At 39.7% G+C, this 23,813-nt stretch overlaps 1 protein-coding gene across 1 annotated transcript in view; it reads right to left on the bottom strand.

The window, feature by feature from the left end:
- The window catches only part of USH2A (usherin), a 572,584-nt gene that overhangs the window by 459,264 nt on the left and 89,507 nt on the right, over positions 1 to 23,813 (bottom strand). The window contains exons 11-13 of the mRNA XM_073338913.2: positions 15,922 to 16,117; positions 11,637 to 12,278; positions 2,960 to 3,143 (exon numbers count right to left, since the gene is read on the bottom strand). Coding sequence (XP_073195014.2) covers positions 2,960 to 3,143; positions 11,637 to 12,278; positions 15,922 to 16,117 — 1,022 coding nt within the window. The remainder of the gene's footprint in view (positions 1 to 2,959; positions 3,144 to 11,636; positions 12,279 to 15,921; positions 16,118 to 23,813) is intronic.

The following is a 23,813-nucleotide window of genomic DNA, read 5'->3' as shown; positions in this document are numbered from 1 at the left end:
AATGTTCATTGACCAGTTCATTATAGTAAACAATACAGAAGTAAGGCTTATCTAATCTCTACCAATGTTCATGACCATTAGAGTGTTCTGTTTGATCACTGTAAAATCCTGGAGCCTAAAATTCCTCCCATCCTGCAGGGAATTTTTGACTTGGCAAGCTGAATTCCACTGAATAATACTCCATGTTCCTGCAAGGTTGGTGGAATTTTAAGGCCTCATGACTCTGCCTCTGAATATCACAGAATAGCAACAGAAATCAACACAGCTCTGACGTTTAGATTATGGGCAGCTAGTATTCTTTGCTTGATTGGTTTTGTAATCCCAAAATTGCTAGAAAGGGACAGATAATGCTTAAATCAGTGTGGAATTTGCAAAAAATGGTAAATCTCTCCTTTTTACCAGAAGTCTTAAAATTTGCAAAAACTGAATGAAAACAGATAGGCAAATACGGCTACAGATGATCACTTTTAATAGAGAAATCCTTCTGAAGAGGAGGAGGAACATTTTCGAACATACAGTGGAACCATCATGGAACTACTACACAGGAGGATCCAGATCTCCCAGGCAGTACAAAGCCAAGCACTATGCCAGCTCTCTCCATAGGCCTATTCAGGGATTATGGGAGTCCCGGGGAGTATACTGACGCATAGCTGATAGGTCCACAAACTCTTTTGGTCTACTGGCCTCAAGTATAGCTGGGTGCACAGCAGCAGCCACAGACTTTCTGTAGCTGTTCTGTTGCCTGGATCTAAGCTTGGTATGGGAGAATTCTGTACTTCCTTTCTCTGCGTTCCCCATATAAAACCTGGTTACTTTGGCTCTACACATGGGGGACAGGGAGATGCTCCCTGTGAAGACGTGTGTGTGAAGTAATAGGAGGGGAAGTGAAGGGAAGTACTGAGACTTGGGGTTAGGGGGAACCAACCAGCTCCAGGTTTGGAAAGAGGGTCCCTGAGTTTCCAACCTGCTCCCAGTCCATTCCAGCTCCACTAGGTCCCACTCTTTGCCCCACCCATCCCCCCTGGGGCATGCAGGAGTTTAAACAGAGGTGGAGCCCCCACAATATTTCCATTACAAGGGTGCTAGCCCCCCAGTCCTCCTGGTTCCACTACCCAAGCACAAAGGACAAGGGTTCCACGATAAATTACTAAAAAGTCCAATGCTGGAATTCTTTGTTGTGAGGTTAAATGGAGGCCTTGTGGGCACAAGAGTAAGAAAAATCTTAAATGGATTTCTAATAAAGTCAGATAACAAATGCTTGCATCAATGGGAGATTAAATCCATATTCCTGACCATGAGGAATTGTCTAACCCTGTCACTGTTACCAACAGAACTGTATAATTATAAATAGCCAAGAGGATATTACCAAACATGATCAAGGCACACAAATATTACCATGAGGAGTGTGGTATCAGAACCTGAGGAGAACAGAACAGAAGCCTATCCATTGATGGCGCAAGTCAACAGCGTACATTGTCTTTTGCCTAACATTAATGATTGACAATTTATGGAAGCAAAAAAAGAGAGGTGCAATGTTAAAGCTCAGTCTGGATTCATATCCCACTGTTATAAGAAAGCACCTATCTTTAGGATAGCAGTAACCAAAACTCTGGGATCCAGACATTCTCAAACTAAGTTCTTTTGGATATGGATTCAGACATTAATTCGGTGGTTTGAGCCCATCTCTAGTGTACGGAAGGCATTGCTTACCAGACAGAAATTGTGAACCTTTTCACATCCTGTTTGGAACTCAAAGTCAAATCCTATTTCAAACTAAAGAACAAAGAAGATGAATTTAGAAGGAAACTTAATATTACACTATTTTTATCCCTTACCATCCAGAGTGACAGGAAGTGAAACAGAAAATCCCCCTTCTTACAGATTCCAAGACGGCCATTAACAGATGACCCACAACACTAAAAAAATCCCCTGCCTAATGATGACAATAATATAAAAGTTAAAGTCAAAAAATCTACAATGTCAAGTACACTCAGGAAGACACACGTCACATTCTAGGGTCAGCATATATTTATTCCCTTTTTACTCAAGGCTAGTATGGGGGTGCCATATCACTTTCATTTAAGTCTATTTTTAAAAAATTATAAATATTAAATGTAGCAAAATACTTTACAAGCATATGGTCTGCAAGAAAATGTGATAATATGAGTGCCTGTGAAATCTTATTGGACAACATGTAAAAAGGAAATTGAGATTGTGGGGATTAGACAAGCAAGAGAAGAAGCTGCAAGAGAAAGAGAGAGCAATAGACAGAATAACAATACATCACCTACTGATGTATCTCAGACATTCAAGGAAGTATATTCACACTATTTTAGTGTACATAAAGGCTCTAGGATACTTTAGATACAAAATTTTCCCTGTACTACAAAATTAGGGTGCTGACAGAGAGAATTCACTCCTCTAGGACTACAGATTTTGGAAATGGAAAAGTCTGACATTAGATGAATCCATTCTCTGCAAATTTTACATTTTCTGTTATTGTTAATAGAAAATATGGGGGCATCAAATTTTTCCTACCATTCTCAGGTGAAATTTCATTTTCACAGAAATTTTCCCACCAGTGTTAATTATTGATAAGAACAGCGTGTAATTTTTCCCAAATACCACCAAAAATACCTTAATAATTGATTATTTCAGATATAGAATAACGGTAATAAGACAATCCTCAAACCATTATAAACACGAGACATAGCATATAAGGTTTTAATTATGCTTCCACTGAAGTCAATGGCAAAACTTCCATTGTCTTCAGTGGGTGTAGGAATGGGTCCTATGCAAATCTGGACATGTGTATAAATTTCAGTGGAAGACTGTTTTGAATAGACAGCCTTTTTTATTGTTACAAAAAATTTTAAAGTTAGTTGGTGTGAGGAAATATAAAGAAGAAATTTGAAATGAACTGTATTTATAAAAACAGGCAAACAAAACAAATACTTACCTCCCTGAATCAGAGTCAAATCCAAAATAAAGTTCTCTGCAGCGGTCACATCTCTGTCCAGTTACGGAAGCATCTTGGCAAACACATTGGCCAGTTAGACTATTACAGACCTGATTCACTGAACCAGTTATGTGGCATAAACAAGGCAAGCAGCCAGAAGCACGATATGGAGATATGTAAAAACCTAGCAAAGACAAATTGGTGAACAAATACACATTTTAACAAACGTGCAGAAAAAGCAATGCAAACAGAAGAATATCATCTTGTGCAGTCATATTTAGCAATTGAATAAGATACCCATCATCACGTAACAAACTTAGTACATATACATACCCCAACACCTACAAATCTATGCAGTCATTTTGTGAAGCAGGGTGTCTAAGCCCATTCAATGGCATTTTCTGAAGCTGTTATCTATTCTCTGCTTGCCAATTCTGATTTTCTACTCTGAACCCCGCAAATCTTCTTAGGCAGAGCAGGAGAAAAAACAGGACAACAATGCCACAGGTATCAGGCAGTGGGGGAAGCAAAGATCTCACTGCAGGGGAGGCACTAATGAATGCAACACAGGCTGCAGGAACATGCACATAATGGCATGCAAGATCCTCTAGAGCTGCGGTTCTAGTCCAGGATCCTGTCTCTGATAATACCAGTACCAGTCACTTCCAAAGGAAATGCAAGAAACTGATATGTCCTCATTGGAGAAATTTTTTTCTAAAATCTTCTAGGTAAGTGGTTGGTTTATGCCCCAAAACATGCCTCAAAACCATCCTGTCTAACATTGTGTGGTCAATGTTCCTATTATCCATATAAATATCGAAATCCTTTTTTTTTTTAACCTCTACTAACCTCTGCCCTTTGTGGCAATGACTGCACCTTTAAGCAGGGGGTATTTGGCTGGCTGGCTGAATGAAGGGAAAAGTGCTTTTTGGCTGGGGGGAGTGGAAGAGGAAAACTGCTGCAAAAAAGGCCTGGGTGCAGTTGGGATTTTTTTGCCTTCCCTACAGCGAGTTCAGGAAGGGATTTGTTCATGCATGACATGAAGGGCGACAGGCTATGTCGCAGGGTCGATGTCCATAGGAAAGTTATACCGTGACCAGATAAATGGCTTGGAAAAGGAGTTAAAAAGGTGTTTGTTAAAGGAACGAACAGGGTGGGCGGTGGGCGGTTGGGGACTCCTATGATTGGTACAGCAGGGAGCCAACCCCTCCATTCTTAACCCTTCTACAAGGGGGGGGGGGTGGATGGCAAGGTCCCGGCAATGGATTTGCTGGAGGGACCTGGATGGAAAAAGACAGGGAGATGGTGGAAATCCCCCGGGGTAATTACGGAATAAACAGGGGGTTACCTGCACTGTTCACTTTTATCTTCCAGGTAGTCCCAGACATCGAATAATAAAGTTGTGGCCTGATTAAACGCATATTAAATGTCTCCTGTCCTTCTTTCGGTATAGTCAGACAATGAGTTCAACAGGTTGATTAGTTTTTGTGTAAAATGTTTTCTTTTCTCTATTTTAAAATGGTTGCTTTCAGTTTTGTCCTCCATCCCCTTGTTCTTATATTATGGAAAAGGATATACAGAAGCATCCGGTTGACCCTCACTTCCTCACTCATTCTGTGGTATACCTCTACCATGTCCTCTTATCAATATCTCCTTATATGAAAGTCTATCCAGATCTTAATCATTTTCGTCACCCACCTCTGAATCTCTTATTCCTACTAAATCTTTTTGACATGGACCAGAGTTGAATACTGAACTCAAGTAAAGTAGTACCACATATGTAGTAGTAGGATTTTATGTTTGTATTTTATATAAATTAGAATAAAAAATAAAGAATAATGTAGCATGTATTAAATGTATTGGTGTACAACTTAAACATATCCTGCCAACCACCCTTTTTGAATAGCAGAAAGGAATGGCCTAATGGGCCATTGGTAGAGATGCATCAGCCAGAATCTGTGTCTGAGCTGATTTCAAGGCAGTGACAGACCTTTTGGGGTCACCACTTTGTTGTAGGTTTAGCATTTTAAAATAAGTAAAAGAAAGCAATGATTGTTTTTCTCTTGCATTGCAATTTGATGTTCCTGTTCAAATGTTCTGTGTAAATCAGTTCTGTTTTGTGTGTGAATGAGGAAAGTGTGTGTTAGAAAACAAGTGTAAAGGCCATTACCGGACCAAATGTTCTAGGGAGGAACCGAGGACGGACGCAAGAGTGCCAGAAGATTACAACATGCCCCCTGTTAAAATGTCAAAAAAGGGCAAATTAACAACTCTAAAAATAAGACAGGCACCTATCAACAGGGACAAGATAGCTGTGATCGAAATCAGCACGGGGTAACTCCCTAAAAAAATTAAGAAAAAAAAAATTAAAAAATTAAAAAAATTAAAATTAAAAAAAACAAGCACTCATCAAACAACAATTAATTACAGCATGACGGTGCAAAACTCATTGGTCCCAATAAAAAAAAATCACTATATAAAGAGGGTGCCTTGCCATGAAACTTTGGGTTCATCCTGCCAAGACTTCCCCAGAGCATCGTGTCGCAACCGACAGAACCCTGCTCCTACCTACCCATGATCAACCTAGCTGGCCACTAGATTGATCCGGACTGGTAACTATAACATCGACTGGCAGGACTCTCTCTCTCTCTCTCTCTCTCTCTCTCTGTATCTTCAATAAACGTGGCGAATTGCCTTTTCCCCAAAAAACATCCTGTGTGCTTCTTATAAGCATAACATTTATTTCTTCTCTCATTACTTATACATGCTAACATTATTTTAGCAGGGGGTGAGTTGCCTCACTGTGCATTTAGCAGAGGTTCACTTTTAAGTTTCCCTGGCCTTTTTCCCAGAGTGACAATAGTTAATTTAGAATCTAGTAGTGTGTATGAGTAGTTCGAATTATTTCTTCCAGTATGCATTACCTGGCACTTGTCAACAATGAATTTCATTTATTGTGCTGCCCATTCTCCTTCCTGGAGTTCTTGTCTAGTCCTGACATATCTACGTTAATTGTATGTCACCGCACTGTTTACCCCTCGCCCCAAACATTAATAAATATATTAAATAAAGCCAGTTCTAATATAATGATGCCACCTAACCCTTATATAACACTTTTCATCCATACATCTCAAAGTGCTTTACAAAAATAGAATATTTGGGTGGGAGGGGGCATCCCTCTGTCAACATTTTTCTATTATTCCTTATGGTATGACTCACAATGACTGAGAAGAATTTTCCCCTCTCTCATACACTCTTGCAGCATTCTCATAGGCCTCTTAGTCACTTTTCCTCCCTGATTATATAAAGTTCAGTAAGCTTCTCTTTTTAAGTCATGTTCTTCAGTTGCTGAATCTTTTTTAGTTGTCCATGAACTCTCCATCTAACTTTCTGATGTCCTGTTCTATAATGAAGGGCCCAAAATTGCATTGTAATGTGCTATCTAACCAAGGCATTATTTCCTTTGTCTTACAAGCGATACCTTTATATATACACCCCCAGGGTGGAATTGTCTTTCTTTGCAGCAGTGTTGTGTTGTAAGCTCATATCCAAATAGCAAAAGAACTAAACAAATTGAAAACATTAGAATTTTACTGCTCAAGTCTTTGTTCAAGTTTAGCTTCTGGTCCTCAGTGACATAAATCTCAAATGGACAGTCAAGTGATATCAGTCTCCAGTTAACACACATTCGCATCATAAAACAACCATACTGTTGGCACTTTATTCCAGAGAGGCCCAGAACTGAGCCATCACAGAGACTGAATATCTTGAAATTATTAGTGAGGCAGCATGTATTATCTCATCTGCAGTTGCATGTACAATATAGTATCTGTCCTGTACATAAATAGAGGAGGCCATTTCCCAGCAATGTCACTCTTGAGCACAATGAACAACTCAACTGCAAGAGTATACCTGGAAGATAGGAAACAAGTTTAACCCTAGACCTCATGCAAAAGGTCAGAGCATCTCGGTAGGTATCTAATTTATAATTTGCTGAGAGAGTCCTAAACATTAATATTAGGCAGACCTTAGTGCAATCTAGAAAAAGACAGACCCTTATCCACTAGTGAATTAGCATAATATTTACAAGTAACAAAGGACAGCAACAGATACACGGGTAAGTCTAAAGTATTATAATGAATCTCAACTGAGCTGACTTGCTCATTGGAAGCATTTGCTCATCTTTTATTATAACTGTTACAGCAACAAACTCTATAGTTAAGGTTACCAGTTTAGGGCCAGATCCTAAATCCTGAAGTCAATAAAGCTATGCCAATTTAGAGCAGGTAAGAATCTGGCACTATATCTCTGTTAGTAATCATTTATAAACTTTTTATCATGGTGATACTACAAAGTTCCTCAAAAGCATCAGATTTTTTAAAAAAGTATTTTAGAAACAAGAATATAAATATAGGAGGTGGGGGAATGGAAGAAAAAACCTGATTCATAAACAGGACTATTTGAAAAAGGTTTTTTTTTCTTCTGAATATACACAGTAAGGTCTAAATCTTCATAAATGACTTTCAGTTTTGGGTGCCTCTGTTTCTGAATACCCAATTAGAGACAGGTTGGGGATGCTGATTTTAAGAAAGTGGTCAGTGCCTGCTCTCTGAAAATTAGGACCATTTGACGTGCTTCAGTATAGGCACCCAGAAGTCACTTTTGAAAAATTTAGTCCTAGATCACCAAAAAACAAGATAGAAGAGGCATCAGATTGCAAACTGATGTTGCACATGTTGGGCTAAGCACTGTCCTGGCCAGCATGGCAAGAGAATAGAAATGCAACTGAAATCCTGACAGTCAGACCAGAATTCCTTGCCGGTGACAGAGGCAGCATATTGTCTATTTTGCTTCACCACACAGTGGGAGCAAAACAGATCCCTGTCTATGCTACTAGTTGTAGCACCTGACCATGGCACACTGTATATGATCATCAGTTGCAATGGCGAGGTAGGAAGGGATCTGATTGAGAAGCCCTATGCTCTCCCCTTCCACTAATGAAATGACTATTTATTGTGGGATGGGGAGGGGCAGAAAATGAGGAAAAAATACAATAATGAAGAATTTTTTTTTTAAATCCCTCAACATTTCAACAGCTGGCAGACCTCTAGCCCCGGTGAATTGCATCATCCCCTTTCATCAGGAGGTTCTCTCTATACAATGTTCCCTGATATCTAATCTTTAGAGACTAACAGCCCAGTAATTGCGCAAAACATTTGTAACATGCAGAACCCATTAGTTTCCTAGTAGTCCTGTGTAGCATCTCATGGCATTCATCCATCTGTTGCTAACCAGAAACAGTAGTTTTGGGGAGAGGCTTTAAGAAATGGCTGCTTGAGATTTATAGTCAGTTTCCTCCAAACTAGCTGAAGCGTCTAGTTCCAATGACTTAGGACTGGAGTCCGATTTCAAACGTGAGAGAGGCTCCTAAAATCACTTAGGCACTTTTGAAAATGTGTCATTGGCACTTCTGAAAATTCTCTCTCAAGTCAAAGTCTGACGACTAGTCTACACTAGAAGTGCAACATTGGTGCAGCTGCTCTGATGCAGCTGTGCCACATCTGGTAAAGATGTTCTATGTCGACGGGAGAGAGCTCTCCCGTTGGCATAATTACTCCACCTCCACGAGAGGTAGAAGCTATGTCGGCAGGAGAGTGTCTTCCGCTGACATAATGTTGGTGAGGACAGCGCTTGCATCACCCAGGGGGGTGGCTTTTTCACACACCCCGAGTGACATAAATTATATCAACATAAGTGGTGGTGTAGGCCTGCCCTGAGCGGCTGCATGGAAAGTTGTGGTCTCTGGTCAGCGAGAGACTCCTAAATGCCTTCCTGTTGCAAGGCCTCTGCTCAGCACAGGTTCTAAGGCCTGAATGGTTGTGGAGAGTTTGCCCATCCAGGTCAGGGTGGCAGGGAAGTTTGCTGACAGGGCATGTACATGGTGGATGAAGACAGGTCCAGGACATATACTACTGTACCTGTTTTGTGGCTAGAAGAGGCTTTAATTCTTCAGGGCTGTAAATCCACTGCCTCTCATAGGCATTAAATTCACGTGAGAAGTAAAAAGGGGTTCTCTTCTTTTAAAAAGGGTTGTTCCTGCTTTCTGTACACCACTAATTAAAATAACTGAGCAAACAGTGCCTCCCTCAAGTTTCAATATTTAAATTTTAATATTTTTTCATTCAAAAATAAAAATCTATGCAAGAAAACGATTCTTTATAAATCAACAACAAACCAGGAGACCTGAGGTTCCCCCAGTTCTCCCCTTCTTCCATGAAGCATAGGTAATTGATCTCCTTTCTCCAAGGGGTGAGAAAACAGGGTGAGAAGGCATGAGGATGTGTTGACATTTTGAATCACATCGAAGTGAGAGATTTTTTGAAAGTTGGAGTGCAAATATCTATCTTTTTGAGGCTAATTTTAGGTCTCTTACTTGAATTTATTTTAAGTAAATACACTGGGAAATGAGAACACTGAAACAATTTGACTTTATGCTATAAATCATAGAGTAAATTTATTCAGGAAACGGAGTTAAAATAGGTGCATTGTCCCATCAATCTAACCTACCCTTAATATATTTTTATGGTTGCCATTTTTACCTAATTAATTACATGCTTTTAATTAGTCTGTGATGGCTACGGATATGCTTGCAGTACATTTTGTTGTCTTTGGCCTAAGGCAAAGCCAACAGACATGGTTAGATTATTTGAAACCGATTAAATTGCTCCATAGTTCCATAATTTAAGACCACTATTATCATCAGATCAGTTTGTAAACAAATAATATTTTAAAGAATGCATAATCTTTAGAGCTGGGTATTCTTATTATGTTATCATAACTCATTGTGTTATAATTATTAAATACAGGGCTAGTATGTTGTATTAGCAGATTTGGGATTCTCTGGGTCTTTTTTAAATAGCCGATCTAGAAACTGCAAGATTAAGTTCAGTCATCCAAAGTGATTCATCCACTGGTATGTATTCCTTTCTGCCTTCTTACCGTCCTCTTCCTCCACATTACTCCCCACCTTAAAAATCCCCTCATTTTTACAAGAGTGATAATCTAGTACTGACACCTCAAAAGATCTTTTTCAGATTACTACTGTATATCATCATAATTTCTCCTCCCTCCTTTGAATGTACCCTAATATCAGCATCTATCATGTGGTCCAGCAAACAGTGCACTGGTCTGGGACTCTGGTTCAGCTGGGTTCTATTCCCAAGTCTACCACTGGCTTGCTGGGTGACCTGGGGTAAGTTACTTCACTGCTCTGTGACTCAGTTTCCCCATCCATAAAATGGGGATATGATATTGGCTCAATTTATAAAGTGTTTTGAGATCTACTGATGAAAAGAGCTATATAAGACCTAGGCTAGGTGATATTATTAGGGTCCAAACCAGTTCTCACTGAAGTCAACACAAAACTCCTATTTAATACGAGTATAAGACGTGGCCCTTCCAATGTTAAGGAATCAAACTCATCTATAAAGCAGTAAACTCAATGCTAATCACTTACACATTTGTATACATTTCTTAGTAAAACAAGACAAATTACTTTCTCATAACAAGATTTTTTTAAAAACAAACAAGTATGTGAAAATATTTCCTCGTGTGCCATGTAGGTTATTCCACATGCTATTCTGTTCATACTATCCATTAGACATTTTTAAACCATTATAGATCTACATAAACCCTTGCCTTCACTTTTCAAGGACAAGGGTGGGTCACTGGCTCAGGAAGCCTTGACATCACTCCTTCACCTAGCCCCAGCCTGCTCTCTGATTAAGTGCCTGCTATAGAGTGTCAGCAGGTCAGATAGAACTGGGGAAGGAATGGAAAAAAACACAATAGTGCTATATTTATTAGTATACGTACCTAAAATAATTTAAATTAATGTAAAAAAATACTAATGGAGGGTAAGCTGCATTTTTAACCTATGTTCAAGTTATTGAATGGCATATTAAAACAATTGGAGCTCCAATGTACCTTCTAATGTGCACTGCTACTTTAACAAACTGCATATAAATATAACTTGAACTAAATCTCTCTCTTTAACAGATTAGGTTAATAATACATGGGGTTTCATTATATTCACCTGTTTTCTAAAAATTAATAAAAAGATAATTATAATGCTACCCACTATCATGAACTCAGATATAAACTCCATTTACAGTAATGCAGAATGAAATTCTTTAATTGTTTCAATGCACTGTGATGTACCAATTGCATTTTCAGCTGCTTATAAGGCCAATCCTTGCTTAGCCCTTGTGAGAACCTGCATATCCCCAACATGATGGTGCAACCAGATGCACTTATAGGACAATTTGTTTTTGCCAGCCCTCTAAGCTGTTCCTACAAATCTCTCCACAACTTCCTCCATACTAACCGCTCATGCATGGAAGACCCTTCCTGAATTGATCTTTGAGGAAACTATCTTTCAATTCCCTTCTCAAGACCCCCAATTACTGCAATTCCTATAAGAAATCACCAGTCAAATCAGAAGTAACTTCATTTATGTCTATGGAGATATACAAGTATGGAAAACAAGTCTGTATAAATTAGAGGTGAATCAGGGCTAAAGCCCTATCAAAAAAGGATCAGTGTAATAAAGGAAAAGACAGTTCTGATTTTGGAATACTGCAGAATGTAACAAGAAATTTTCTTCCAATTTCCTTACCTGATTCACACTGATTACACCTTCTTCCTTGACGATTAGGCAGGCATACACATTGTCCACTAATCTGGTCACAAACTGTTCCTGCTAATGTCCCCAGTGAGTCACAGTCACAAATCTGGCAGCCGAGAAGGTTGCTAATGGTAAGATTGTACATATGAGGCACACACTGATTGCATTGAAGCCCAGTTACACCAGCTTTGCAAGGACACTGTCCTGTTGATTTGTCACACAAAAGAGAGCCATTTACTGTACCTGCATTATCACAATTACATGGCAGACAGGCTAAGGAATTATTTTGTTGTACTTTGTAATACCCATCTAAGCATTCACTGCACTGTCTTCCTCCAGTATTAGGTTTACATACACATTGCCCTGTCGTAGCATTACAAACCATTCCAGAAAGTGATCCTGCGATATTACAGTCACAAGTCTTACAGCCAGTAGCATCCAGCCCAAAGAAGTTGTCCATGCAGGTGTCACACTGAAGCCCTTTGGTTTCGTCTTTACAATTGCACTGCCCAGTAAGAGGATTGCAGAACTGGTTCAGTGAGCCATAGATATTGCACAGACAAGGCCCACATCCATGTTCATTAAAATTTCTGCTGACTTTAAATCCAAAATTACAACGATCACACTTGAGGCCTGAAGAGAGAAAAAGTTATTAATAAAAGGAGAAAGTCAACAGAAATTCAATACAAACTATATATTTTAGGGTTTTTTTTTCAAGTTCTTTCCCACCACAATTTTTAATAGCAGCAGCATTGAGGTGGCTGCACAAAACTACAGAAACATTAACAGCTATTTTTTGTATGTTTATATTTCAGAAATAACATGGTTTTTGTTGGTTTTCATATACAGTTTTTTAGATAGATTTATTTTCATCTCAAGCACATTTTAAAATCTCTGGCAAAAACTAAATGTGATGTAGGTGATGACTTGTTACAAGGCCTATCTTCTTAACTACAAGAGATGATACAAAACGGATGGGCAGAACATGTGCTGAGGGCTGTCGACTCATTTTGATGACATATACATAAACACTGCAAATTAGACTAATTTCTATGAGTTTTACTCATCATAATTCAATTTTAATATTGATTACACGTATTTACCAGAGTTTATTGGGAGTCTTTATGGGATACAAAAATGTTTTCCATAATTCAAGATGAAATAATGCTTTTGTCTAAATATATGATTCAGTTAACATTTACAATACATTAGAAATTAAATTGTTTTTTTCATACTTCATCCTGTAGTTCTGTTAGTTTTGTTTTCAAATTCATTGCTTTATCCCTGCCTTGGGGGTTGCAGCTGAATTTTAGTTTATAACATTTACCTCACAAGAAAACAAAGTAAATTATTATTTGAGAAATGCTATCTCACATGTGTATGTGTACAAACAACTAGGAGTCCTTGTGGCACCTTAGAGACTAACAAATTAATTTGGGCATAAGCTTTCGTAGGCTAAAACCCACTTCATCAGATGCATGGTTTTAACCCACAAAAGCTTATGCCCAAATAAATGTGTTAGTCCCTAAGGTACCACAAGGACTCCTCGTTGTTTTTGCTGATACAGGCTTACGCGGCTACCACTCTGAAGTGTGTATGTGTGTTACTTTTCAGTGGGAAAATCTTTTAATATGATACCATGGTTTAATTGTGGCATCCAGTAAAAGAAAAAACAACTTAGGTCCTAACAAAATATTTCCATCCCTTTAAAAAATGCATAAATATAATACATTTAGAAACTCATATGTAGAAAAGCATCTCTTGAAATGGTAGAAAATGCATTATATAGATGAATAAAAACTCAAGAACTCCAACAGAAGGCAAGTTCCTTTAACAGTGATGAATGGCTCACCTAAGGCATATCATTTAATTTCAATAAGGAAAATAAAAAAGGCCCACTATTGCTGCAAATTTTAAAAATAACTGTATTGTTAACAAGAATTATGACTCATTTTGAACTATTAAAATTGGTCTACACGGATTCATATCATATCAGTTTTAAAAATATGCGCAGTGCTTATTTGAATATGCCATACATATTCCTGACAGGTAATCTATTCCTAACGATACTGAGGAAGGCCTACAGGGCATCACATTCAATGTTAACAAGTACAGGGGAGTTAGCACGCTTGGCATTTAATTCACATTCTTCTACCTTTTTATTCTAGATGAATGACCTACTTTAATAAAATTATTGGTGCTAATGTATTTTACTGGTGATAGAATCATTAGTAAGATTTAGCAGTTGTGTTAACTCTAACAGTTCACATTCCATAACATTGCAGTACACAGTTACATTTTCTGTTATCACATTTCTTCAGACAAAATGACAACAGACTGAGGTTACTTGTAAACCCAGTTTAAAAAAATAATTCAAACATATATTTTAAATAGGTAGCTTTTCTTTGTAAAAGTTCACTGCACAGGACTGGTAAATAAGACTTATTTACACATGGTAACAAGGGAAATCAGAATATTTACAGTTAGTTGTGTAAACAATCCTATTGATGTGCTTAACTTTAAGCACAAATAATCTCACTGAAGTCAACGAGACAAATGTACTTAAAGATAAGCATGTACATTCATGTTTACAGGATTGGGCTTTATGTATCTTCCTCTCCTCCACCCCCCATAGATTCTTTTTTGAGTGAAGAGAAAAATCATCCAAGTTACTTTCATAGATAGTGTAAAAGGTTTGAAACAATTTAAGTAAGCAAGGGTCTGATCCTGCAATCCTTGCACACCCAATTTCTCACTGACATCAAAGCAATTTTGGGAATATCCAAAGAATCCAAAATCAGGTCCCAAATGCATATGAAAAAAATATAATATAGAATTGTTAGAAAACTCCTATTTTATTTAATGTAGGAAATTCAATGTAAGATGCATTAACTGTTTGCACTGAAAAAATCAGGTTGTGTTTGATCCTGCAAGGGGCTGAGCACCTCCTGAGAGATGTTGCCCACACTTTAATTCCTATGGTCTACAGTGATGATTAAAGGTACTCAGCGCTCCACAGACAGGAAGCTCAGAATTACCCAGGATGAGATCCTTTTAGGAGGAGCACGTTCATGTATTTATTTATTGGCTTATTTTGGAAATTCCAGCCACAAGAACAAAGAATAATAGCTTGTAAAAAATCACAACAATTCAACCTTTTTGGGCATTCACTTTAACCACACAGCTATCATATTTCTCTCTTACAAAGATATGAGTGGACACTAACAGAGATTTAGAAGTCTGGAAGAAGCAGTTGTTCACAATTTAGTGAATATGAATTACCCAAGATCTGAACACTGAAAGGTATTTTTAGTATCAACATATGATCACGGTTAGTTCAGAAAATAGAGATTACCAATAGTTTGAATGATAAATTGGGATAGGGTTTTTTTGAGCCGTATGTATGGCCTGAAACACGTACAGTTACCATGCAGGGCTCACTTTATCAGGAAATTCTCCTTGCATAATATTCCCATACATCAATATTTCAAAGTGTATTATGTACACTGTGTATTTTGGGCACTTGATAAATTTTGTCCTTATGTGGCTGTGGCTCCCCTCAAATATGATGGAAGTAATAAATTGCTATAATCAAATCTAATTTCTGAAAAATACCTGTGGGAGTAACAAACAAAAAAGCACGTCTTGTAAAAAAAATGATAAATAACACAGAAGGTAGCAGTTTATTATAATCAGCTTGGCACTGAATTACAAAATTAAAATTATGTGGCCCTTGATAACTAAACCTAGCAATGTTCATGATCTGTGGAATAATGTTGACTTATTTTGCATTTCATAGGAACAGTTCAAAGAAATACAATGGAAAAAAATGGAAAGATTTATCACAAAGGACCCTGTAGCACAGAATATTTTGAGGGGGGAAAATCCATTTATTTTGGTCTATTAAGAAAGCTAGCATGGAAACGATTTGCTTAGAACTCATTAAGTATAAAACATTTTGAAAAAGTGCTAATTTCCTAAAAGAAACATTCATGCGGTAAGCAAATTAATATTATTTCTGTGAGTTATTAGTATGGAGCTATGTGAGCCAATGCAGCTATGGAATAAAGAGACTTCTAAAGGGTTGATTAAACTAAGCTTCAAACTGTAGTTTGATAGAATTATTAAATTAATAATTTTTAGGCAGTTAATTTCATTCAGTTTTTTTTAACCTGCCTTCAGCAAAAGAAATTTACTGTATTTTTCAGCTTAGAAATCAAATGTTTTATTTCTAGCAGATAAGAAATGTGGCTGAAAACTCTTACATTACACATACCAATAACATTTGCTTTGCAGTGGCACTGGCCTGAATTTTGGTGACAGGTAATATCTCCATTGACTGTCCCAGAGGTATTACAGTTACAGGGACTGCAGCCATCAGGGTCTGACTGTTGTAGATTGTAGAATCCTTCCTGGCACTGATTGCACTGTCTGCCAGACACATGTCTCTTACAATTACATTGGCCTCCAATCTGGAAAGATACAAAATATTATTGAATGATAAACGTATCTATTTTTAGATGATACACTCATTAGCAACAACGGCAGAGGGTATGGGAGAAGAGAGAGAAAACTTTAAATGGAAAAGGAAAAAATAGATCTGTGAAATACATGTATTATTTTACTTGCTGAGAAGAAAAAATAAGAAATATTAAACAAGCATAAATATAAGAATTAAATTAAATTAAATCAAAGAACTTCTTGTAGGGTGCAAAAATTAAGAGTTAAACACAGATGTAGTCATAATCTAAGTCTTGAAAACCATAAAAGAGAACTGTCACCAGGCCACGCTTTTCCTCAGCTCCAAAGCATCCTCTGCCATGCCTACTCTTTGCAAGGAGGTTAGCAAACAAACACAGTCTTAACTCATTCCTTAGCCTCAGGCTTCAGGGACACTCCTCCCAGGGGTCTCTGGCACTCCTGCCCCTGGCAACTTTCCAATTTCTGTCAGCTCTGCTCCCTTCGTGGCGCACCAGCCCATGGCTACTTCCCTGAGCCCCTGCCCCTTCCTCCGTGGACCTACCATAGCAGCCAGCTTCACTCTGTTCATAGAATCATAGAAGATTAGGGTTGGAAAAGACCACAGGAGGTCATCTAGCCAGCCCATCCCCTGCTCAAAGCAGGACTAACCCCAACTAAATCATCCCAGCCAGGCCTTTGTCAAGCTGGGCCTTAAAAACTTCTAAGGATGGAGATTCCACCACCTCCCTAGGTAACCCATTCCAGTGCTTCACCACCTTCCTAGTGAAATAGTTTTTCCTAATATCCAACCTAGACCTCCCACACTGTAACTTGAGACCATTACTCCTTGTTCTGTCATCTGCCACCACTGAGAACAGCCTAGCTCCATCCTCTTTGGAACCCCACTTCAACTAGTTGAAGGCTGCTATCAAATCCCCCCTCACTCTTCTCTTCTGAGGACTAAATAAGCCCAATTCCCTCAGTGTCTACTCATAATTCCTGTGCCCTAGCCCCCTAATAATTTTTGTTGCCCTCCACTGGACTCTCTCCAATTTATCCACATCCTTTCTGTAGTGGGGGACCCAAAAGTGGACACAATACTCCAGATGTGGCCTTACTGGTGCCGAATAGAGGGGAATAATCGCTTCCCTCGATCTGCTGGCAATGTTCCTACTAATGCAGCCCAATATGCTGTTAGCCTTCTTGGCAACAAGGGCACACTGTTGACTCCTATCCAGCTTCTCGTCCACTGTAATCCCCAGGTTCTTTTCTGTAGAACGGCAGCTTAGCCAGCCGGTCCCCAGCCTGTAGCAGTGCATGGGATTCTTCTGTCCTAAGTGCAGAACTCTGCATTTGTCCTTGTTGAACATCATGAGATTTCTTTTGGCCCAATCCTCCAATTTGTCTAGGTAACTCTGGACCCTATCCCTACCCTCCAGCATATCTACCTCTCCCCACAGTTTAGTGTCATCCACGAACTTGCTGAGGGTACAATCACATCATCTAGAACATTAATGAAGATGTTGAACAAAACTGGCTCCAAGAAAGACCCCTAGGGCACTTTGCTTGATACCAGCTGCCAACTAGACACTGAGCCGTGGATCACTACCCATTGAGCCCAACTATCTAGCCAGCTTTCTATCCACCTTATAGTCCACTCATCCAATTCATACTTTTTTAACTTCCTGGCAAGAATACTGTGGGAGACGGTATCAAAAGCTTTGCTAAAGTCCAGATACATCACGTCCACCGCTTTCCCCATATCCACAGAGAAAGTTATCTCATCATAGAAGGCAATCAGGTTGGTCAGACATGACTAGCCCTTGGTGAATCTATGTTGACTATTCCTGATCACCGTTTTTCCACATCCTCTGTCACTAGGTTGCCTCCCCCATTCAGTAAGGGTCCCACACTTTCCCTGACCACCTTCTTGTTGCTAACATACCTGTAGAAACCCTTCTTGTTACTCTTCACATCCCTTGCTAGCTGCAACTCGAATTGTGTTTTGGCCTTCCTGATTACACCCCTGCGTGCTCGAACAATATTTTTATACTCTTCCCTAGTCATCTGTCCAAGTTTCCACTTCTTGTAAGCTTCCTTTTTGTGTTTAAGCTCACAGAAGATTTCTCTGTTAAGCCATGTGGTCACCTGCCATATCTGCTATTCTTTCTGCACACTGGGATGATTTGTTCCTGCGCCCTCAATACAGCCAGCAGCCAAAATACAGCCAGCTCTCATGGACTCCTTTTCCCCTCATATTAGCCACCTTGAGTGATCCTGCCCATCAGTTCCCTGAGGGAGTCAAAGTCTGCTTTTCTGAAGTCCAGGGCCCATATTCCGCCGCTCTCCTTTCTTCCTCTGTCAGGATCCTGAACTCAACCATCTCATGGTCACTGCTGCCCAGGCTGTCACCCACTTCTACTTCCCCTACCACTTCTCCCCTGTTTGTGAGCAGCAGGTCAAGAGGAGCATGGCCCCTAGTTGGCTTCTCCAGCACTTACACCAGGAAGTTGTCCCCAACACTCTCCAAAAATTTCCTGGATTGTTTGTGCACTGCTGTATTGCTCTCCCAGCAGGTGTCAGGGTGATTGAAGTCCCCCATAAGAACGAGGGCCTGTGATCTGGAAACTTCTGTTAGTTGTCCGAAGAAAGCCTCATCTACCTCCTCCTCCTGGTCTGGTGATCTATAGCAGACGCCCACCGTGACATCACCTTGTTGCTCTCACCTCTAAACTTAACCCAAAGACTCACAAACAGGCCTTTCTCCAGTTTCATACTGGAGCTCTGAGCAATCATACTGCTCTCTTACATACAGTGCAACTCCTCCATCTTTTCTTCCCCGTCTGTCCCTCCTGAACAGTTTATACCCATCCATGTCAGTGCTCCAGACACATGAGTTACCCCACCAAGTCTCTGTTATTCCAATCACACCATAGTTCCTTGACTGTGCCAGAACTCCGTTGTGGCTTTCCCTCCCCATGGCACCACCTGTGGCAGTCCATCCCCAAACTGCCCACTAACAGGTCTTTGTAGGCCCAGGTGTAGCCCAGCCCTCTTTAATTGGCTGGATTGGACTTGTCTGCTCCAGTCCAGGGGAGACAGGCTTAGTCTGTGCACAGGGACCAGCTACAAATACAAGACCCTATTCCACAAATGGAAATTTCTGCTTAAAAACAGATAGTACTATCTGATCCGCAGCTATTACAAAATAGTGTATAATTTCTAAAGGTGAAACCCTGTTTTTGTTCAGACAGCATTTCTATTTACTACAATAGGAGTACTGGCTAAATGGGAATGGAATAAAGATTACAGGACTTGACCCAAAATAAAGCTAAATACCCCATGTGAGCAGGATGGGACAGTTTCTGGATACTATGGAACTAACTGCCCCCTTGTTAACAGTTGGTTACAATAGAGTTACTCCAGATTTACAAGATAAGAGAAGAATCAGACTGTTTCCATAATTTGCCAGCATTGTAGAATTGATACACCATTGCCTGGTCATTTAAGAAGGATTAATTAACTGCATAGGGCCAAAGCTATTTGCTTCACCCACACATGTAGTTGTATTTACTTCTATGTGAACACTCATGTGAGTGAAGAAAGCAGGATTTGGCTCAAACTGGAGAAACAAAATATTCTAAGACATTAACATTCCTTTTGTAATGCTCTATACTGAAATTATCTCCCATGGAATTCAAAACTTCTTTGACCAAGGTCTTTCTGTTTTTTCACCCCAAATCCAACGCCAAACTAGAACAAAGGATGAGGATTGAGGTGGCTGGGTCAAAGCTACAAAAATATTCCATATAAAGTATACTTTCTATTTATTTAGATCCTCCAATCTGTACAGTGTAGATCTAAGGATCATTAACCTGAGTGAGAGAAAATACAGCATCTCTAGGCCTGATAGTAAATATTGGATGCAAAAACTGTGCCTGAAGGTTATATCCAAGCACATTCCAAAAGAAAATCGTATGTTATACTATACAGTAGAACCTCTTTGTATTGATGACAGAGACACCTATTGTGGCTTACCAAATTTTACAGGGGAAAAAAAGCAACAACATGATTAGAAACCAAGGATACTGCATGAAATAAATGTACAGCAAAACCTCATCAGGCTGTATCAATTACAGAGGAGTCCCATGCAGACTAGTGAAATGTACACGGTAGTGAGTGCCAGGAATGGGAAGGAGCACCAGTACCACAGACACGATTTAAGTTTAATTGACGTGCCAGGTAGTACTGAGTGCCAAGTGGTGATGCAGTACTCTCAACATTCAATGCCAGAAAATGTACACTCAAAAACTCACTTTTAGCAAGGAGAGAGAGAGCCCAAAACAGTAAACACAGGCTCTCCAAGAAAGAGAATATTGGTTGAACATTAGGTGTAATTTAAGTTCTCTCTAGACCAGTCAATACAATCCACTAGAGCCCAGATTATAAAGATCTCTTCCTCCTACTGTAGCACTCACTACCTTTCAAAGTTATCCAACACCTTGTAATCAATACAGGAGATTAAAGCCAGGAAACCAGTTAAAACGGTAATCATCGCTCTCAGTAGCTAAACAAGAGGTAATGGAAACTGGGATTTTGAATGAACATATTTAACAGTAGAGGAAGCTTCATCAGGTTTGGTATTATGGGGTCAGAAGTATGGGTATGTGCCTCCAGAAGGTTTCTATAGTCACCCACTGACGTACTTTCTCCCACCCTGATTTTCAAGGTTTTGAAATAGGTGAAGAGGGAAGACGTGTTTGTAGATGAGACAAGCCTCCAGTTTGATTGAGAAGGCACTATTGCAAATTTTCATATATTTCTAAAACATCTTTAAGTGTTCTGATGGAGTCTTACCAAGAAAAGGTCAGATGACAATATACTTTTCTGCTCCCCACTACCTCAAAAAGCAATTGGAAGATCTGTTTTAGCCCCTATTTGTCTTGAATGTATAATTTGTTACCCAAAAATTGTGTTAACACAGAGTTAAGATTGACCAGCAGTGTCAGGAGTCAGCTTCAGCAGTGTCAGTCTCCTAGCAACACATCGAGCACAGCTGACCCCGACAGGGGCTGCTGGATGGACTGCACTTCCTGACTGGTGGAACTAAACTACTGCTTGATCCAGCGGTACCCAGAGCTCACTGGCTGCTCAACCTGTTCCATGTCACAGCTGTGCTTAATCCTGTTTCCTGCACCTGCTCTTACTTCCATCCAGCCTGTGCCTACCTGCCCACCCTGCTCCTGCCCTCACCCATCCATGATACCCCTGGCTCCACTTCCTGACCACATCTCTTGCTAGCCCGTTGCCTCTGGCATTCAGTTTCTGATCCCTGGCTCTGCCTTTGGCTCTAATCTCAGTTACAATCCCAAGTGTCCTGTGGCCCTGATTCTTGACTCTAGCTCAATACTCTGCTTTAAACCCCAAGCCTGACCACCCCCATGGCTCTAACCATTATGCCTGAACACCCACGTCCTGGTCATGATCCTGACAAGCAGTGCCTCTTATCCTTCCAGAACATCAAATGCATCTATACTTAAGCCTCTGAAAACCAGTAACTACAGAGTTAAGGTACATACCAGCCCTGCAAAACAACCTTAACTCAGCCCCCCTGGAGCTGGGAAGAGCCTCTGGAAACAGTTCAGTAAGGGTAAGCATGAGAAAAAACTAAGAATGTGAGCACCAGGTTTCTTTTTGCCATTGGGGATGGTCAGCAGTCTAATGGTATGTATGACTCTGGTCTCCTTGACTAAGTGAGTAGTAAGTGAAGGCAATATCTCAGAAGGAATCCACAGAACAACAGTGAATGGATGATAATATTTTGGAAGCCTAGGGTGGTTTGTGTGGAGCATGCTTGGTGTTTGAATGTAAGCCAGATGTAGGTAGTTCCTATTCACTATTCCTGATCTAAACTCAAATTTTGTCAGCAAAACGGTGTTGGATTTTGTTGTACCGTGTTTAATGTGCTCTGCTACCTGAGTGTTCTGTAGCATCTGCATGGGTAATGTGTTACTCGTATATTGGGGCTCTGCTAAAAGAAAGTAGAGTTAACAATGCATTACAGGGCTGGTGTGTACCCAAAATTTCCTGGCTTTCAGAGATTCAAGTTTGTTTTCCCTTAACTCTATTCCCTGGTTTTCAGAGGTTTAAGTATAGGTCTGTTTGATGACCAGCAGAAGCACTACTGGGCAACTTTAACTCAGAGTTAAAATTTCTCAGAAGTGAATTTCCTTTATTTTTGAGGAATGTTAGTAGTGAGGGGGTGTGATTAGGGGGCACAAAAGGTTCCTTGGAACCTAACTGACACTCAGTTAGGAGCTCTAACTGACACTCAGTTAGGAGCTCTGCCCTTCTTCTGGCCTCTCCATGCCTCCAGTAGGACTACAGGGAGGAAGGCAAGTGGTAACTGATAGGCTGTGAGGTGTATATCTACCAGCTGAAGGCAGCAAGGGGGAATTAAGGGAGGACGTGTTCCAGACTGCACTTCAGGAGTTAGTGTAGGGGGAAGGGTCTCTGCACAACCTTCTCCAGCAAAGGAGGATTGCAGAGGTGTGAAATGGCTCATTCTTTCAATAAGAATGGGGGGAGCGATAGCTCAGTGGTTTGAGCATTGGCCTGCTAAACCCAGGGTTGCAAGTTCAATCCCTGAGGGGGCCATTTAGGGATCTGGGGCAAAAATTGGGCACTGGTCCTGCTTTAAGCAGGGAGGTTGGACTAGATGACCTCCTGAGGTCCCTTCCAACCCTAATATTCTATGATTCCATGAAGATCTTCTCAGATGAATCAGGAACATGCCAGGGAAATGAATATAGCCTGACACAATAGCTCAGAGGTGTGAACTGACCCATTCATCTCAATGGATGTTCTTGTCCCTCTCCCTAAGTATACCCCGCCCACTGGAGAATACCAGTTTTCAAAATAATCTTGTTATGTACATGCATTTTAGACCAGAATTCATATTAGAGCTATCCAGTAATTTCTGTTATCACCTCGGCTTCTAACATCTTTTGGCAGAGATCAACCTCCCATCATATATCGTCTACTCCCTCAACAGCTGATTCGTCAGATCAAAATGCTTGATCCTTGTGTAATTAAAAACCCACAATGTTCAATAATGCTTCAAATATTATGCAATATAAATGGTTTTGATACATGTTCTCCCTTAGTTGGTCTTGGTTGTGCATCGGTTAATTTCTGCATCATTTCTTTTTCCTCTTTATTCCATCCTGTACATCACTCCTTCACAAGTTCTCTTCGGTCACCTAGGACCTGATACAACTAAACAGTGAGGATACATAAATAAGCTGCCTTTGTAAGATGGTTTTTCCATGACATCACAGAATTTTGGGGGATTCTGCCATTCATGAATGTCATGGATGGAAATATGAGGTGAATAATATGAGGTGAATAATGTACATCATAATGCATCTTTTAGTTCCAATGTGTTCAATTGGTGCTATTTATCAAACTACTCAGATATCCTGAATATGTCTGAGAAAGAAAGAAAAGTCACAGTGGTTTATGACAAAAAAATTATATTTATATACATATATATTTTGAAATAATTCCTGTGTCTTATCCATTAGCTAGATTTTCATGGTGCTTTTAAATAATGTATGTAGTTCAGAAGAAGTGCTCCAAAATGTATCCTGAACAATCTCTAAGGAACATACAGCAAGGTAAAGTTCTAAAGTCTGCTATACAACA

This window comes from Lepidochelys kempii, chromosome 3 (assembly GCF_965140285.1).
Source record: "Lepidochelys kempii isolate rLepKem1 chromosome 3, rLepKem1.hap1, whole genome shotgun sequence".
Classification (NCBI taxonomy): domain Eukaryota; kingdom Metazoa; phylum Chordata; order Testudines; family Cheloniidae; genus Lepidochelys; species Lepidochelys kempii.
The sequence above is the reverse complement of the archived record's forward strand: the minus strand, read 5'-3'. Positions and strand labels throughout refer to the sequence as shown.